Source organism: Festucalex cinctus, chromosome 15 (assembly GCF_051991245.1).
Source record: "Festucalex cinctus isolate MCC-2025b chromosome 15, RoL_Fcin_1.0, whole genome shotgun sequence".
In the NCBI taxonomy this organism is placed as follows: Eukaryota; Metazoa; Chordata; class Actinopteri; order Syngnathiformes; family Syngnathidae; genus Festucalex; species Festucalex cinctus.
Genome location: NC_135425.1, coordinates 9,944,017 through 9,963,989, shown reverse-complemented (window position 1 = coordinate 9,963,989; position 19,973 = coordinate 9,944,017). Strand labels below are relative to the sequence as shown.

The 19,973-nt window shown below is 38.0% G+C and overlaps 2 protein-coding genes across 3 annotated transcripts in view; both read left to right on the top strand.

Annotated features, from left to right (window-relative positions):
- LOC144002623 (uncharacterized) overlaps positions 1-1,594 on the top strand; it is an 80,894-nt gene extending 79,300 nt beyond the window's left edge. Inside the window, exons 67-68 of the mRNA XM_077498022.1 lie at positions 250-432; positions 594-1,594. Of these exons, the coding sequence (XP_077354148.1) occupies positions 250-432; positions 594-743 (333 nt within the window). The 3' untranslated portion in view covers positions 744-1,594. The remainder of the gene's footprint in view (positions 1-249; positions 433-593) is intronic.
- A 1,745-nt stretch (positions 1,595-3,339) lies between these two features.
- man1b1a (mannosidase, alpha, class 1B, member 1a) lies at positions 3,340-19,650 on the top strand. Of its 2 annotated transcripts, XM_077497724.1 has the most exons (14): positions 3,340-3,618; positions 5,172-5,310; positions 7,959-8,067; positions 9,577-9,728; positions 11,739-11,866; positions 11,991-12,109; positions 12,295-12,486; positions 13,012-13,160; positions 13,555-13,743; positions 15,245-15,435; positions 15,548-15,668; positions 15,914-16,108; positions 16,409-16,540; positions 17,684-19,650. In XM_077497724.1, the coding sequence occupies exons 2-14, from the start codon at positions 5,206-5,208 to the stop codon at positions 17,891-17,893; spliced, it is 1,992 nt and encodes a 663-aa protein (XP_077353850.1). In that variant the 5' UTR covers positions 3,340-3,618; positions 5,172-5,205; the 3' UTR covers positions 17,894-19,650. The 2 variants fall into 2 exon arrangements, with proteins under 2 accessions (XP_077353850.1, XP_077353849.1); XM_077497723.1 differs by lacking the exons at positions 3,340-3,618; positions 5,172-5,310 and adding an exon at positions 6,374-6,921.
- Positions 19,651-19,973: the final 323 nt, after the last annotated feature.

The following is a 19,973-nucleotide window of genomic DNA, read 5'->3' as shown; positions in this document are numbered from 1 at the left end:
ACAATCATACCTGTGAGCCTCTGTTTTCCCATAACCCATTTGACAATTAGTGTTAGTTGGTTTGGTGCTTTTTTTTTTTTTGCTTTTTTTTTTTAAAGAGGAACTCAACGGAGAGGTAAATAAACAACCGCTAAAATAAAGGATCATTTAATTTAGCATATAATTGGAATATAAGCATATAATCAAATTTAGTTTTTTGATTTCACTGGAATTACAGCAGTTGACATGAACATCGCCGTCTTTGTTCAGTTTCTTTATCCAGGTGCCAATGTGGTTCAGCTGCGTTTCCTGAGGTTGCACAGCAGCACAGCCACGCAGAAGCTGACCTACTCCTGCCACCCAGGACACAAGTTGGGCCGGTTAGAAAGGGACATCAAATTCCTCACTGACACAAGAAAGCAAAGTTTCCTTGGAGCAATTCAAGATTGTGTGGTATGTAGGCCTGCAGAGAAAACAATGCCACCTACCGCTGGTAACTCTATAATGGAAGAGTGCCAATCTGGCAGCATGCAGATTCCATTTTAATTTTCAACCAAGCAGCACAGTTTGGTCTGGTCTGTTTTGTAACTAAGTTGTACTTTCTGTTTCATCAGCCTGGAGAGGAAATGGTGTCAGGACCCCGGGAGTCGGTGTTTGAGTTCGAGGACCTCCACCTACTTCCTGTGCGAGATGTGGCATTAATGGGTGCTAGAAACTTGACATATCAGTTTGGCTTCAGTGTCGGACCCGTTTGTTTCAGTTAAAATTGCTTGTCAGCTGCGCCACCTCAGAAGACTTTCAGGTCCTGGATGCAAACTCGACACGAATGTCAACTCTCCACTAACTTCTAAGGAAGTTTTTCATCTAAAGTTGAATGACTGTTGTGTGCTCAAGCGCACGGAAAAGTACATTGTTTACAGATGCTTACGTGATGTAAATAGGGCTCTGGTGACAGCCAAACTATTGTGTAAATAATGATTATCAACTTTCACCTTGTACACTATTCATTGGAAAATAATCACTGGTGAAGCTAACAGGTCAGTTGAACTCTCGTGTCACTTTTCAAGGCGCAATTTATTTATGAGTTCCGAGTGTATTTAATCCATCCAAAACCTCACATGGGATGTTTAAAAAAAATATATAGGAATATTGGCGCTGTCTTTTGTCAGGCATAAAAGAATTGTTTCATGTGTTATGTTTTCATTTAAATATGTCTCAGGTAGGATATTTGAATTCTGTACACATGGGCACTGAAGCCACTTTTGTTCCCACACCGTATTTTGAGTTCAATAAGAATATTCCTAAGACATTATGGCATTGTCAAAAATCAAATCTTGATTGATACACTCTTGCTCAAAAGCTTTGGAATCCTTCTCGCTCAGTGCTATGTATATGCTCGTGTTGCAAAGAAACCTCAGTGGGAAACTTTTCAAATGTTTATTACCTCATAACAGCCTCACTGTTTTCTTTTGGTTTTGTTGCTTATTTGGGAAATATTTTATATTGGCCTTTCGGGACCTCAAGAATCAATGAGCGTATCAAAATATGTGATGCTGTGCCAAATAACCTGCATTTTTGTTTCCTACTTGCTCAGTAAAAAAAAGGCCAGTCTGATCATTGTCTGCTCAGTCACTAAGATTAGTACTAAGGTGTTCACCAAATGTCTTCTTTATAAAAATAGGCGCTTCATGGTTGTTTTTTTCTCCAGAATTTTTTTTTTTTTTTTTTTTTTAAGCGTTTACGTTTCGGACAGTTTCAGCTATCGCTTCAGCCCTGGTCAGAGCTGTCACCACTTCCTTGTGTGACATGTCGGGGAACTTGAAGGTTTCCAGACCCGACCATAAGACTGATTGACTTGTAATAAGGGATTCTAAAAGGCCACTTTTCAACTTGGTGCTCATCTTTTGACCCGTGATTACTCAGTAGTCATCAGTGTATCAACATGTGAATACTTAACTATCCAAAATTGACAATACTGTACTCTGTAATCTTTACCATAGTGCAGGAAGGAGATTTTTTTTTTCCAAGACAAACATGTTATATTGCATTTCTCCTTGTAGCCATCAAGCACTGTCATATTAACATAAAAATGTATCGCTGATTAGAATGTTCTTTATTTTGCTACAAGTTAATATGATCCTTCAAAATGGTGTAAAAGGTTGTGTTTCCTCCAAATTCTCCAACATGGTTTGTTAACCATATTTCAAAATATAAAATAAAACAAAAAGGTTATGCTGCCAGTGTACACTCCGGACTGTATTGAGTAGACATGCAACCTTTGACAGCCACATTCACACATATGAGAAGGAAGGAAGGTGGGGAAAAAACGAAAGAAAAAAAAAACCGAAATGACGTTTTCCCAAAAACACGTCACGGATATTTGTGCATAGAGACCATTGGGGGGGGGGGGGATGGAGAGAGAGAGAGAGAGAGAGAGAGACAAGACAGAGACAGACAGGCAGGATTCTCATTTTATTCTCAGAATTCTCACTTTAAATTGAGTAAAGTCATAACTGTGAGAATAAAGTCAGAACTTGCCGTGTGAACAAGGCTTTAGCAAGACTATCACCAATTACTGTGTCGGCGAAGTTCTTCTCTTTTAGGTATCCATATAGTAGAAAGATGGCGGTGAAACATGCAAGCCTTCTGTAAGGTGTGGCACAACCCATGTATTAGTGATTTTTCAGTTTTTTAAATGAACACTGAAAAATCGAAAAATCCTACACACTGTGCCTTCAATGAACACATTGCGTGTAAATATTGTGTTAGTTGTCCTGTAGTTTGCCTCATGACAAATACGATTATTCATGGGGAGGAAAAACAAAACAAAAATGTGTTCCCATATATGACAACGCACTGAGTATATGCGCAAGATATTACACGCCATATGCCTCCTATACCGTGAAATGTGTTACAAGTAAAAGCTGATGCAACTCCATGTTACTTATAGTAACATGTTTCATAGCTTAGAAGACTCGGAAAGTTATTCAAATTTCCAATTCCAAGTTTTTATTCTCCAATTGAATTATGGCCTCATTTTTTGAGGGTTCACCCGACGCTGACAAACAGGTTTGACGTAACGCAGCGACATCTCACAGAGCCGTGAGTGTAGTTCTACTTAATCAAAATTTAATTTAAAAAAAAAAATGTTTGTTGCACGTTGAGGCCTCACGAGCTGAACGTTTTTCTGAACCAGTTGGATGGAAAGATTCAAAGGCTCAAAGCCTTCACCTGCCCATCACTAGTACTACTATTGTTTAATGTGTTCAGTGAGGACTTTTTACCAGCGACGCAATGCACTTCCTTTTAAGTACATTTTGTATGTGAACTGTAGGGGTCGCAATCGCATACTACAGTAGAGGAAAAGCGAAGGAGAAAATGAACACGTGACATCACATGACGCGCAACATCCGGTTCCTTTGTGGTGAATTATTATTCCATAGTAATTCGTTTTTAAGTTTGATTACGTTTCACGTCTAAGTCAGTGTCTTCTGATAAAGGTATGGAATTCATTGAAACTCATCGGTTAGTTGTTTGAGGAGTCCTGTTACGTTGAAGACTCCTTGGCTAGCCAGCTAGCAGTAGCTGGTTAGCTCTTATAAGAACAACATCGATGTGGGGAGCCAACTAGAACTTCGGGTGAGTGGATTTAACTTCGACCCTATCTGATTTTGTGGGTGTGTGGAAGCAAGAGAAAACAAACACCAAAAGGCGTTTTGGAAATAATTAAGTGGATTATATAGTTTTGTAATGCAGAGCACGAATGCATCAAAAAAATGTACCATTCATTGTAGAATCAGCGCATAAAAATGCATGATTTTTAGTTGTCATTGATTTCATCACATTGCAAAGGTCTTATATATATATATATATATATATATATATATATATATATATATATATATATATATATATATATGTAGTACAAATTAGATGATTCTCAGTCTAATGTTGACCATGAACATAATGTGAATTCCTTGAAACATTTGATAAATTGTTGACAGTAATTGACAATCAGGTGAAATGTGAAGTTGACAAACGAAGGAGGATTTGTGCGACGTGGATGAAAATCTATGGCCAGACAGAGAGCAGCACGTGCGCGTTTCTGGCCAGGAGGATGAGAAATGGTAACAAGGAGAAGGAAGGTTGCCCTGCGATTGGCTGGCAACCAGTCCAGGGTGTCCCCTGCCTACTGCCCAGAGCCAGCTGAGATAGGCGCCAGCATCCCCCGCGACCCTTGTGAGGAATAAGCAGTCAAGAAAATGGATGGATGGATGAATGGAGAAGGAAAGTGACGGCAGCGACTAGTCAAAGTGTTCGTGGAGTTGTGAAACTTTATTTACAGCACTGTAGGCTACATATGTGTCTTTTGGTTTTGTTAGTTTTTATATTTCAGACATGTACACAATACTGTATAGTGTTTACCTTTGCTTTACATGTTCTCTACAGTAATGTATGGATGTTGATGGACTTTACGTGGGTGTGATCATATAGTTACAATTTCCTTGGCAGTATGAGTGAAGTCTTTGACGTCAAACTTAAGAGGCTGGTCTTGCTGTGAAATCATCACACAGGGGCAGTGGCTTTAGTCATGAAGCAAAGACTTTCCTCTCCTCCCCAGTCACTTTATCCGTCTCTAATAGGGTGGGGGGAATCTCGAGATTTTCCCAGGCCAGCCGATCATATTCTCTGCATTGTGTCCTGACCCAGGGCCTCCTCCCCGTGGGCTGTGACCGCAACGCCTCACCATCCTGATCAGATGGCCAAACTCATTATCAAACAGAAATTTAATCTGTATGATGATAATAAGATTTCCCGTCAGGGAATCTATAAAAATGATGGCTCAAAAATATTTAAATGAATCTTGATCTCTATTTTACTGTACAGATCATGTTTTAGTCAACATTTACACAATTTTTTTGCCACCATACAAAGTAAAGAAGCATCCACATTTCAAAGTATATACTAAGTCAAGATTACTGAATTTTTATGCACCATCTTGCCTGTAGTAAGTAATCAAATCTCTCAGCCAAATGGCAAATATGTATAAAACATGTTCACTTGGGGAAAAAACATTCCTATCTTGGTGACTTTTTGCCTTGCTTGCCTCTATCAGTTGGCAGATAAACTTGTACAGATCAACATATGGCATTTTGAGGCTAATAACATGTCTTTCTGTCTACTGATTGCAGTGTCGATGACCTCCATCTTCTCTTCTCCGATGATATGATGTATCCACCAACCAGAAAGGACTTCATCTCTCTTACTATCACTGACCCGAACTGCCACATTTACAACAACGGGAAACACCGCAAACAGTCATACTGGAGGGTGGGTAGTCATATTGATAGTTCATCACTAACACACGGGTGTCTCATCTAGTTGTGTACTATATGTTGGTGTGGCCCTTTGTTCAGCAACAGTGTTATGATCATTCATTTGCAGAGGGCAGCTACGGGTAAATGTATATGCGGAAAACACTGTCCGCAAAGTCTTATTTTGTGGAGTACTCCTGACTACCAGCAATTCAAATTTGTCCTCTGTAGTGGACCTTTTTAAACCTGAATACCTCCCCCACCCAGTGCATACGATTGAATTAACTCGTTTTGTGCTCTATAGAGGACATTCGGAGCTTTCCAATGATACCAAATGTGTAGGGCTGGGGTTTTGCTACCTTTGAATGCATCATAAAATACAATGGCTTCCCTCAGTGCAAGCACTTTTTAGGGAAGAGGAAAAGTAAGTGTATAACACTTTTTATTCAACAAATTTAGGCTTTTAATGTTGTTAGCATGTTTTATATGAGACTTTTAAGAACACATTTAAGTATTGTTTGAATTATTTTAACTGTATTTGAACCCATTATTCAAGTTTAAAATAATGTCCTCTGTAGTGGACACATCATAGCTTAAAAATAAACTTTTTTTTTTTTTTTTTTTTCCTTTGCAGTATTCCAGTTACTTCACAAAGATTGGGGAATATCAAAAATAAACATGATTGAACAATATTTTTTTCTCTGGTAGTCATATATATATATATATATATATATATATATATATATATATATATATATATAAACAATGAAAGAATGCATTTATTATGGATAACATTTATTGTGCAAATCAAAATTAAAAGTCAGCACTCTGGTTCAAAATAGTGCAAACAAAAAATATTGCTGATATTTTAAATGAAAACAGTACAACTGGTTTAGAGCAGGTATTCACTTGAAGATCACAAGGGCGTGCACAAGTGGCCATTGTAAACGGTACAAGCCTAGGTGTTATATAACATAAGTCATCTTTATTTATATAGCGCTTTCAAACCGCCTTAGTTGTCACAAAGCGCTTTACAGAAACGCAACATGCATGATGTCACACTTGTCTGCTACAAGCTAGGTCGTAAACAAGCAGCTGCTGCGTCCGTGATGAGCAACATACACACACAAAAAAGAATGGTCCAATTTTCCAGTCCCGTCTAATCTGCTTCATTTCCAAGCGCCGGAACCTCCATCTTCACATCCCGTGCACGCCTCCGCGCTTCACGCCGACGTTCTCGTCCTCAGCTCCACCCCCAGCCATCCAACGCACCAGCGTAGACTATCCAGGCAGCGCCGACCTCTCCGCAGAGCAAAAAGGGACTGTGAAAAATGCTGCCGGTTTACTGGTGGAAAAAAACATAAGCGACCCGCAGGTGCCCAGTGGGATAGTCGAATAGCGCCGACATTCCTCCCATCAGAATTAGTGCTGGTGCAAGCATGCCGCTAAAGGAGCGAAACCGTCAAGCACCGACACTGTCTCTCGAGGAATGTCACGGCCAAAACGCCGAGAACAGTCCGCTCCACAACGGGTCCGCATAAAGGACAAAACATCACGTAACAAAAAGAAGACGAAGACGGCTGCCATCTCAAAGCGCCATAAAACATCAACAACATGCGCTACCACGGTAAGGCGGTAGAGTCAAAATCTCTACCTTCGGCAAAATTGATACCTTATAATATTGAATATACCGTTTATATCGCCCAGCTCTATGATCAATGACGTCAGTGAGCGATCAGCATATTAACGACATTATAGCCGATCACAAAATGTACGTAAAATGCAAAATATCGGCTGATCCATCTATCAAAGTACTCAGCAAATAAATCAATTTTTGAGCATGGATACTGTACATAAGTAGAGAGAAAAGGGTCAAATTTGGGAGGGGGAATTATATTAACAAGTATATTATACTTGAAAAATTAGGGTACATGACGATAAAATACGGTACATCGAATGAGCGTTTCAAAGATTTTTATCAGAAGATTCTGGCAAACAAGCCCAATCATCCACATACAGTAGTATACGGGCAGATGTGATCCCATAAAAATGCAACATTAAAATAGGAATGTCAGTCACAGTTTTCATGTTTCTGAGGTATAGTATATAAAAATAAAATCAATGGAATGAGGTTCCTTTCAATTGCCCAGTATTTGCTCTTCACAGAACAAATAGAACTTTGGCCTTAGCCACCACCTTCATGCAGAAATCCCAGTTATACTTTTTTAACCTTTTTTTTTTGTGTGTTAATATTCCCTGAAACATTTGTTTGTATTTCCCTGAAAGTGTATAGGTAACTATACTGTAAAGTTTTAACGTTGTTGTCTTATTTTACTAACTAACTAACTAGGCATGTTCCAGGATTGGGAAATCCTTTTTTCTTTTTTCTTTTTTTTTTGACATTTTCAGGGTCAAAAGTTTATTTTGTTTGGAACCAGCAGTTCTTCGTAGTTCTCTTTGCCAAATAAAGATCCATTTTATTCACATCCTACTAAAAAATGTTTCCTGATCCTGAAGTATTGATCGGTTTCGTAATCATCTTTTAATATGAAATCCAAATGATTTTAGTCTTGAGCAAAAATAATGTGTCTCTCTGTTCCAATATAGTACTCGGAGCGTTGGGAAAGAGAACCTGTTCACTAAACTTGTTTTCTGTTCTTACAGAAATGGAAGCAGCTATCTCGGCTCCAGCGAAGCCTTATCCTCTTCGTTCTTGCGCTCACGCTCGTATTGGGACTACTCTCTTATTCCCACATATCAAAACCAAGGATCGGTAAGTGCTCCCATCAGGCCATGTCAGGACGCACATATTGACGAGGGATGTAACGATAATGGCGATATATATCGTGATATTAAACTGCCGCAATATTGTCGTTGTCATGTTACGATTTTAAAGCAGCACATCTGTTTAACTCAGGGGTGTCAAACTGATGTTAGCTCAGGGGCCGCATGGAGGAAAATATATTACCAAGTGGGCCGCATCGGTAAAATAACAGTATTTAACTTAAAAGCGATTGTCGTCGATTTTCGTGGACCAGCCCTAAATTACGGAACTCAATTGTAATCATATTGTTCCGAAAAATAACACAAATGCAAATGGAATTCAGCAACACTTTGCCGGTATACGTTCCGGTGTTTCGTTCAGGTGTTTTATCCACCTGTTTTGCATATATATTGTTCCCAGAATGCATTGTGTGGCGCAGTTAATGACGTTAAAAGGATGCTAATCCTTACTAGTAATTGATTATTATTATTTTTTCATATTTAACCCGTTTGTCAATATAAGTAAAAAAAAAAAAAAAAAAAAAAAAAAATCAATAATAATAATTAATTTTTTTTACTTTGTAAAATGACATCCAGGACGATTCCCCGGACAAGTTGCATTGCTCTTCTGAGGACTGCTTGTGAAATTACAAATTTATATGTTTTGATTGTGGCCGCCTGATTACTTAATCCGACATTATATTTTTAAATATTTTTTTTTTACTTTATAACATCATCTCGCGGACCGGATTAAATCTCTTTGCGGGCATGATCCGGCCCGCCGGCCGTATGGTTGACACCCCTGGTTTAACTCCTAAAACTCCCAAAAACGTATAAATACGTTCTATTTTAAAATGTATTGTCCTAAAGACGTATTTTTACATTCTTTATGTTTTTGATTTGTGAATAATGATGAAACTTAGCTATATTCTAATGCTAACTGCTGCAAAATGGAAACAGATACAAAAATACTTTTTTTTTCCTGATCAAAGAAGAGGCTCTCATTTTTCTTTTGGTAGGTTCCATGTTTTTATAGTAATAGAACAAAATATTCAGTGGGCCTTGCAAAATCAGTCAAAATCCAGTAAAAAGGGGGTTGCTTCAGTTAAAATGGCTGTGAGTGAATGATTTAAAAGGTTGTTTTTCATTTGTGCAGCTCCAGCACCCCTCGTTGTGAGTTTTTTTACAGTATTGTGAGCATTTTATTTATTTATTTATTTTTTTATAGCACTAACCTCCCCACATTATTGTGATAATTTTCATATTTTGATAATTTGGTATTGTGACACGACATGACAGTCGGTAATCTGGTTGGTATTAATGAGCTGTGTTTTGCCTCAAATAAAATTGCTGATTAAGAGTAATTGTTGTGGGTGATATAGCATTTCCTGACACCTCTTCGACCCTCGCGCTGATGCTGTCATTTGTTCTACTACTACTTTTTAGAGAAGTGTGGTTCAGAACATCTCGATTTATTGTTTTATACAGCCAAACTGTGTTTGTATTTGTCTATTTTTAGATTTGTCAAAAAAGGACGACTGGCTGGAAATGAATGATGTTGGGTTGAAGCCTGCATTTCCTGACGTAAAGATTAATCCAGTTGTTGGCCCAGATTCCGTGACTGGCATGAAAGGACCAAAAATCCCAATTTTTCAAAGACCTCCCACAAATGTGAGAAACATTTCTTTGTGTATGTACATTTATCTTACAAGAGTGAGTCCACCCCTCACAAATGGGCCAAAGGGCAATTGTTGGTGCAGTCATGCTGGGAGGGTTGGAAATGCAGGTAGACTATTGGTTCTTATCCTGGGTTCGGCGTTTGCGTGCAGCGCGCAACAATAAACATCTTGACTTGAAGTATGACGTGTGCGAAGCATCGATCTCGCAAGTTGTGGACATTAGCGATTTATAAAAAAAAAAAAAAAAAAAAAACTTCTGCTCAGTCAGTGCAAGAGGTTGCATAAAATAATGTCGGAAAAGGAGGTTGCAATTGAAATATGACCAAACACTTCCAGATTCACAGAACATTTTAAGCAGCATAAAGTAGTGTTAATTTCGTCAACGAAAACTAAACAAAAATAATTTCGTTGACACACATTTTTCACAGGAATAAAATTAGATTAGACTAGACTAAAAACCTCATTAATAAACAATAAGAGATAAGACAATAAGACTATATCAGTCTGCATTCTCGTCGACTGATGAAGATGAGAGGAAAATGTACTTCACTTCATAAAAACTGGACAAAAATTTATGGACATTTTAGTTCAGGAGCAAAAACAAGATGAAAAAAATATGATTTTGTAAAATCTTGTCTCTGTTAATCTGTGACTGTGACACTGTCATGTGACACATCCCTTTTAAAATTTACAGCTAGCGAGTGCAACATGCACAAACACATGAGACAGGCAGCAGGTGGATTCATAGTGAATGGTAAAAACAAAAAAAAAAGTAAATTATAGTTATAATGCAAATTAACGGCTATAATGTTCCAACCGTTATGGTCTGGGTTATGATTTGGGTTTTTGGTCATGTTTTCCTTGTGTCTCCTTTTCTGTCAATGTCTCGTCAAGTCATCATGTCCACCTGTGCTTGTTTCCGTTCCCTTGTGTTATCCAATAAGCTCCCCAAGCCACTTGTGTCTTTTCCAGGTGTCTCTCGTTACTATGTGTATTTAGTTCCCTGCTTTCGTTCAGTCCTTGTCGAGTCTTTGTCGTTGTCACACCTCGTTTCCTGCACCTGCCCGTCCTGCCTCTTTAGTTTATAGTTTAGGAAGTTTATTCCCAGCTTTGTTTTGTGTTGTACTTTTTTTGTTCGTTTTGAGTTAAATTAAAGAATGCTTAAGAGCCACGCCTCGCCTTACCTCCCTCCACTTGGGTCCACAATCCCCCACGTACCCTAACACCAACAATAATGTTAACCCAACCACTAGCTATTGCTACCTAATTTATTAGCTCATAGCATAGCACCATAGTAGCCACTTGTGAATATACTGTACTGTAATTGGGCGTCAAGTAGTTTTTCACCAAAAAGATGAGAGAAAATTTGATGTGAAATAGTTTTACATCTGAAATGTTTAACATGATCTGCTGACAAAAACAAATACTGGGTTTAAATGATTGTCCTGACTAAAACGAGACCAAAATGTTGACAGTTTTTTTGACTAAATCTGGACGAATAAAATGTTTTCTTGGACTAAAATAGATTAAAATGCTTGATTTATAGCTGACAAAAAATGGACTAAATAAAAACAGGATAAGGTTGAATAACTATGATTATAACTAACAAGTGCGACTGAAATTGGACTAAAATTGAGACTAAATTTCAAAATGGCGGATAAAACTAACATGAGTATAAAGTTAATATTTTGTCTATAATTAATCTGATAGCTTTATTAATTTTCATGTACAATTAATACATTTAAAACACATTTTACCACATGATGCAACCGTTTACTATTGAAAATGGCTAAATAAGTAAAGTATCCCTTTGAACATCTCTACAAAATGCTGCCCACCTCTGCAAAAATTGTCTATATCCTCAGTAAAATTGATCATTCAATTTTACCTCTGAAATGAAATTATATATGTAATATCAGTATTTGTGCATGTAATATAATGTCCTCAGTTGCTTCTATAGTGAATTAAATAATTTAGGCTTTTATGCTTTGCTTATCAACAGAAGAAATTTCCAAACAAGAGAGGTCCACCAAGCCTTCATAAAAATGAAAACATTTCAATTGTTGTGGGACGACAAGAACAAGTACAAGATGAAGAGGAGAATGGAGAGAAACAAAAAAAGTTGGTCAGGTAATCTCGTATGTGCTTGACAGCATTACTGTTATTTTATGAAAATGTTTACAACATACATTTTCAGTTTTTGAAACATCTGTTGTTAGACTATCTGTACGTGACGTGTTCTTCTGTCATTCAGCTGGAGAGGAGCAATGATTGAAGCCGACCAGGTCACTGAGCCTCCACTCTCAGCTAATGAGAAGGTCGCTGCAGCCCACCCGGCACCAGAGATCCCGGCTGGGACTATTCCAGCCACCGGTCAGTGCTGAATTTCCTTTTTTGGAACTTTTACTGCAGCAGTGAGTCCCTGCAGGAAATTTCTGTAGTGACTGCTATATTTTTTCCCTCCGAGCAATTGCACATACATGTACTTGCATCGCTCAGCGATGGGATGATAAACGAAGCTCAGACTATTTACTATCCTCCTCCCTTTTTGCCGACAGCTTTATCTGGAGACGTGGACAGGCTAGAGGCCGTGCGTGATGCCTTCAGACACGCATGGAAGGGCTACAAGGACTACGCCTGGGGTCACGATGAACTCAAGCCTATCTCAAAGTCTTTTAGCGAGTGGTTTGGTCTGGGTTTGACTCTCATTGATTCCCTGGACACCATGTGGATTATGGACTTGAAAGAAGGTGCTTTGGTTTTTTGATCTGGAACCATTGCATGTCAATTATTGCTAATTCAGATGGAACAATTCCTAAACGAGTGTTTACGTATAAAACAGAGATTCCAGTATCTTGATGACATTAACTCTTTGACCGCCAAAAGCGTTTAATAACGATTAGTAAAACCACGACGTATGTTGCCATAAACGTTAAATAAGGTCAACAAATGTTTTTAATTTTTTTTTTCTCAGTGCAACGTCTAAGTGCACCGCTGCCTGGTCAATGGGTTGTGGAATCTAAAACACTGTAAATGGAAGCATTGTATCTCTTGGTCAATGATCAAAGCCTCTGTCATATCAAAGTTTTTCTTTGATAACGTGTGGCAGTAAGAGTTAAAAAAGATGAACTTTGCTGTGCAATCTCAGGTGCTCATAATTAGGTGTTTTCGGCATTCTGTTCTTATGGTGTTAAACTGCTCGGATAAAAAAAAAAATGTTACACATAATGACTATTATTACTAGTATTGAGTTTTGCATTGTTTTTATGCTACAGAATTTGCAGAAGCAAAGCAATGGATAGAGAAGGAGCTTTCTTTCAACCAAAATGTGGATGTGAATCTTTTCGAGACCACCATTCGTATCCTTGGCGGTCTGCTGAGCACCTACCATCTAACCGGAGACCAGCTGTTCCTAAATAAAGCTGTGAGTCATCCAACAAGCACCTCTCTTCACTTTTAAGTGGTTGCAAATTTTGCAGTAGTTAAGCCGGCACTTTCTGTTTTACTGTTGTGCTGATGCTACTGTATTATGAGCTATATCAGAAGAGTGGTGTCGTAAAAAAGATGGACAGTATTTGAAATCCAACTTCGAAAATATTGAGTTTTCCCTTTTAATACAAGCTAAATGATAGTTTGTTTTGTCAGTGCGCAAAAAGAGGCGTGCATTGTGGCAAGAAAACTGGTGGCTGTTTTCACCATGACAACACACCTGCACACTTTTCTTTGTGGAAAACGCAATTTGAATTTGAAATATTTCTTACTTGATAGTAGTCCTAGACCTTGTATATGCAATGAACTCAATTTGACATTGCTTGCAGAAAGACCTCGGGTCCAGGTTGATGCCTGCCTTCAAAACACCCTCAAAGATCCCATTTTCTGACGTGAATATCGGAAAGGGAACAGCTCACCCACCTCGGTGGACATCTGACAGCTCCATGGCTGAGGTCACGAGCATTCAGCTGGAATTTCGGGAGCTGAGCCGCCTCACTCAGGACCCACAGTACAAGGTTGGGAAGGCGGAACCCCATCACAGCATAATTATTTATTTCATGTTTGACACATGAGACAGAAAGAGAGAGAGGAAAAAAAAAAAAAAAAGACTGTTTTTAGTAGTGATAGACTAAGTCAAGGAGACCGATAACCGATATTTCAAGCCGATATTCATTTGCAGTAAAAACAAATATTAGCATCTAAATTTTTAAAATTTACTTTTTTTGTTTTAAACATGTAAAGAATTGACAGCTTTGTTTAAAAATTCTAACAAAAATTGCAGCGAGCTTCCAGCGTCATCAGCATGTTAAGCTAAATTAAAAACTAAACAAGAAAAAAAATGTCGACTGTAAATAAAGTTTTCAAAAATTATAACATAATTTCTTAACTCATTTACTCCCAGCCATTTTCACTGAAGCAACCCCCTTTGCTCCCGGCTGTTTGACTGATATTGCAAGGCCCACAGAATATTGTGTTCTAGTCCAATAAAAGCATGAACCCTACTAAAAAAAAAATTAAAAAAAAGTATATTTTTTTATCTGTTTCTGTTTTGCAGCAATTAGCATTAGACTATATCTAAGTTTCATCATTATTCACAAACCTGTTGAAAACAATGGGGGAAAAAGAACTTTTTGCAGCTTGGCCCTGGTTGATCTCTTATACTCTGCTGCCACCTGCTGGCCGCCTTTTGTAATAACTACCGTTGCTTTAAGCCACCTCTTCAGGTCAGTGCTGCATCAAATCCTTATGTTTTCTCCAGCATTTTAAAAACAAACAAACAAAAACGTATAAATATGTTTTTGGGACCGTGGCAATATTTGAAATAGAACGTTTTTATAAGTTTTTGGGAGCTAATGAGTTATTTTTTTAGATTTTATTTTACAATAAAAGGTGTAAGGAGTTCCCAATGACAGCATATTTTTTTGTTATATAAAATGGAAATTTAAATAGATCCATAAATGAAAAGCTCCCTGTATCTCACTTAGTGACAAATGCATGCGAATGTAGCTCATTTGGGTTTTTCGTCAGGATTCATAGAAGGTTTCGAAAGACCTTTGCAGACAATAAAAAAACGTCAGAATATGTTGGAAATGTCTGTAAATAATAAAAATGGTCTGTGAACATCTTACAGTTCCTGATGAAAATTCTAAATTTTGCTTTATCGGCCTTTAGATTTGTAAAAAGGCTGATGCGGAAATTTGTCAAAATGCCAAGTATTGGCACAGATAATCAGCCCGGCCAATAGTCGGTCTATCCCTAGTATTTAACCTGGATTAAAAAAAAAACATTTATCGTACACTTGTTCTGCTGATTTCACCTCTACAGTTTATTCCATTTGTGTTTAGCATAACAGCTAAATGCTGCTCCACCATATTTGCTTTCAGCTGTCTGTCAAAACATGAGCCTGCCTGTCAAGATATTATTTTGTGAAGTGTTGTTAAATTTCTAATCATTGAACAGGAGTTTTGACAGATACATATTTATGTATTCATGGCTCCTTTCTTCTTGTGGTTTCAGGAGGCTGTGGATGAGGTAATGAAGCAGGTCCACAAGCTGCCGGGCAAACATGATGGTTTGATACCAATGTTCATCAACACCAACAGCGGCCAGTTCTCTCACAGAGGCATCTATACGCTGGGCGCCAGGGCAGACAGCTACTATGAATACTTGCTCAAGCAGTGGCTCCAGGGAGGCAAGACTGAAGACGAGTGAGGACAACAATTTTATTGTATATTGGTGTCTGTTAGCAAATTTCAAAAAGCAATGTTCGGGTTGGGTCTTAATATCAATGTGATGGTCGTATTGTTGATTTTCTTCCAGGCTATTGGAGGACTACATCGAAGCAATCAATGGAGTGAAAAAACACCTTGTGAGACAGACGGGGCCACGCAAATTGACGTTTGTTGGAGAGCTGTCTCATAACCGATTCAGCCCCAAAATGGTAGAAATGCACACAAGGCCTTGCCAAGTATTGAAATGTTACTTGTCTGGATGTAGAAAATATCTTGTTTTTATCTTGACATGTTACTTTAACCTTATGTTTGGAGATGAACACTGTGCCTGTCAGTGAGCTAACTTATCCAACTCTTGATTGTAATTGAATAAATTGAAACCGACAAACCCACATTGATCACCTTGTTGAAGGTTTGAAATATTCTCCTTTCTTCCCATCAAATTCCTCGTTAGGACCACCTGGTGTGTTTCCTGCCAGGAACCTTGGCATTGGGAGCCCACAATGACCTTCCAGGGGACCACATGGATTTAGCTGCGCAGTTGATGGAGACTTGTCACCACATGTACACGCAGATGGAGACCGGACTTAGCCCAGAGATTGCGCACTTCAACATGCATGCCACTGATAGCAAGGACATCATTGTCAAGGTGGGGCTTCAAATCTCAAAGAGTTGGAGTCTTTCATATTTCTTTGACTTATTGACTTGAGATGGATCAGATAGTTTGCAATGATGTGTGCTATTTGACTGGTTCAGGACAGAGCCTGACTAATTTCAGATTTTGGAGCTACTGTTATTGGGGAGCTTAAAAAAAAAAAAAAAAAAAAAAAAAAGGTATCCAATATATTGGATGATTATAAAGGGTTTACATACCTTTTTGTGCATGACACCTTGATGTTATCTTTCCAAATAATTACAGTGTTGACGACTTGTTTTTTTTTTTATGCAGCCTGCAGACCGACATAACTTGCTGAGACCAGAGACAGTGGAGAGTCTGTTCTACATGTACCGATTCACAAAGGATCCCAAATACAGGGATTGGGGTTGGCAAATTCTGAAGAGTTTCAACAAGTATACCAAGGTAAAATGAAAACATCTACAGCCTGGCCAGCAACTACCAATTCACACATCACTTTTGCATTGAAATGTCATAAGACGACATTCTTTCAAGGAAGAGAATATACACACACCTAAGATAATGAAAGCAAAACCCACAGTGGCCCCAAAAATAACCTCTCAGTCTGACAAAAGTACCGTAATAATAATTATTAGAGGTGTCACTCGATTAAAATTTGTAATCATAATTAATCGCATGACTTCAATAATTAATTGACGATTAATCACACATTAATTTCACATTTTATATCTCAATTTATATCTACATTTTTAGGGGTGTTAAAAAAAATTGATTCGGCAATATATCGCGATACTACATCGCGCAATTCTCGAATCGATTCAAAAGGCGGCTGAATCGATTTTTAAACTTCCATTTTTAATGGAAAAATATTCAACAAAACGTCTTACTTCAGGTTAGGATTCACACCTTAAGCATTGGAAGAATGTTATATTAATGAACATTAAGCCTTAATATTTTATTTTAATGCTGTTCAAACATGAAACAGATTACAACCTTTATAAGACTGAAGTTTCAGATAAATAAATAATACATTTTCATACAAATCTTGCACTGCAAGTTTACTGATTAGTATTTTCTAAATTTGAATGAAAAAAAGCGCAACAATCGACTTATGAATTCGTATCGGGATTAATCGGTATCGAATCGAATCGTGACCTATGAATTGTGATACGAATCGAATCGTCAGGTACTAGGCAATTCACACCCCTATACATTTTCAATGAAATGTAAATTTTTTTCCTAATTTGAATATGGTTTTATTGTTTTAGTCATTGATATAGTAATTTCAAAACAATTGAATAAAAAAAAAATAAAAAATGTGCTCTACTGTAAAGTTTTGACGTGGACCTTTCTACTGCGTGGTGACTGTAATTCCCTTAGTAGAGGCTTTTTCAAATAAGGAGTGGTCATTAATCGAGCGTTAAAATTATTAGTGCTGTTAAGGCACTTTAAGGTAACGAGAACGCGATCATTTTGACACCCATAATAATGATCTGTCTGTTATTTTATGCGGTGTTATATCCCTGTACAGTCCATAGTAATATAGTTGAGCCACCTGATCAACAGAATCCTTTTTTTTTCCCCCAGGTGTCAGATGGAGGCTACACATCCATCAACAACGTCCGTGACCCCGAGAACCCGGAGCCCAGAGACAAAATGGAGAGTTTCTTCCTGGGTGAGACATTGAAGTACTTCTACCTGCTCTTTTCCGACGACATGGAACTCCTCAGTCTGGACAAATATATCTTCAACACCGAGGCCCACCCGCTGCCCATATGGCCCTCCCCACCCAAGTGATGACATCATTACAAGAGATGCGTGCTTCCATGCCGTGAGGTCCTCGGCGTTCCTCGGTCAGGTGCGTCGTCTGTCTGCTGGACTGACTGCTGTGACGGTCACGGAGCCAGGTGTGTTTAAGCATCCTGCTACGTTGGTAAGTTTTCCATGTGGAGGAGTTTGTGTTCATTGTTTCCTAAGGAAAAGTTCTGAGCTGGACTCTGCTGTAAATAAAAAGGTTTGGAAGTTGGCCTGGGGCTTGTCATATGTGGAAGGTCTTTGTCACCTGACGGGCATTGATACTTCTTGTACGTATGAACATTAAGTTTAATTGTGATTCTTGACATTAAGAGGGTTGAGAAGTTTCTATTTCAACAGGTTGCCGTCAAATACTGTCCGGAATATGAATCCTTAAGTACTTGTACAAAAGCAAGTTCAAGTATCACAAATGATAATAGCGAACCACTCCGCTCACTCATTTTCATGGCACAAAATAACGTGAATTATATTCCACTGTACTTTAGAGTCATAAACCACTCAGGCTTTGGAAAGAAAGATTTGTGAGGCCACTTTGTTAATCAAGTAATATTGGAATGTCACCACGATATATGCCAAAGAGCTGGGAAGCCCCAGATTGTGTTTATTCACCAAGAACTGCACATAGCAACACAGAGTGAACTAGATTGACATGTCATGTAAAAAAAAAAATGTTTTCAAAGTATGTTTACGCTACTATTTTTGGCCATTAATTCGGAAGTACATTTGTAATGTTAGATGTTGTGCGGGTCACAATCTCCCTTCTAGATTAGCACAAAGGATTATTTGGGCCACACTGAAAAGAAAGTGGGAATATGTGATCCATTTTAAGAAGTGATCCAATTCCCACACATCATAACATTGAGAATATTGTCTGCCTCCAGGAATCTGCCATATTCATCAGACGATTGTTTTGTCTTCTATTTTGTGTTTTACCCCCCAAAAAATATTGTTTAAATTAAATAATTATTCAAAAACGGCTGATTGCCATCAAATGTGTTAAAAAAATCCAAACAGAGCATTTTAAAGTAGTGAAAAATAAAATAAGATAAATTCTACAAACCACGAGTATACGGTAGTCCATTGTATGTCATAATATAATTAGTTCATGTGACTATTCTCATATGACACCCCAAAATCATGTTAGGGCTTTGTCTATAAACCATTGATTTACTATGCTAATATTATCTTTCTTGTCATTACTTTATTTTTTCTTTTTAGTCTGTCCCTAATAGGTATTCATACAAATGTGTTGGCTGGAGTTGATGTCACAGCCAGTCAGTCTTCCATACCAAAGTGCTCCAAAATTTGTCTTTTGGGCCCCTTGCTTTGTTCTTGGCACAGTGACACAGGGAAGGAAAAAGGGCTCTTAGAAAATGTGGCAATGTTAAACTTTCCAAAATGATCTTGTTAAGATGAAGAATTAAGATTCAGCTACAACTTTTGGAGTCATCTGTCCACTTTGTATAAATATTTTCTTTTTTTGTTGTTGTACTGCGGCTGTAAGACCTTCGAAAGTGGAGCAGTCACAATTTGAATGTTGTACACATTGCTACCACAGTGGTGCCTTGAGATACGAGTTTAAATTTTGCTCCCAAACACGTATTACGTTATATTTTAAATGTATTAAGTGTCCCAGACGCAGTTATCCGTTTTTGTTTGTTTGTTTGTTTTGTTTCCATGCTAGCGCATACAGAAGGCTCACAACTGCAAAGAACGGGTGAGAAGGAAAAAAAAGAAAATGGTAGTAATTACAAAAACGGCCAGCAGGTGGCAGCAAATTATAATAGATCAAACAGGGCCATGATGAAAACAAGCTGTTTTCCCCACAATTCTAACCAGATGTGTGAATAATGATGAGACTGAGCTATCGTTCTTTTGTTTTTATAGCAACAGAACACAATATTCTGTGGGCCTTGCAAAATCAGTCAAAATACAGTAAAACAGCCGGGAGCGAAGGAGGTTGCTACAGTGAAAACGGCTGGGAGTGAATGAGTTAACATGTTCCGAGATTTTCCTCGTCACTAAACACAAATCATCTTTCTCCCATTGAAACGAATAGAAA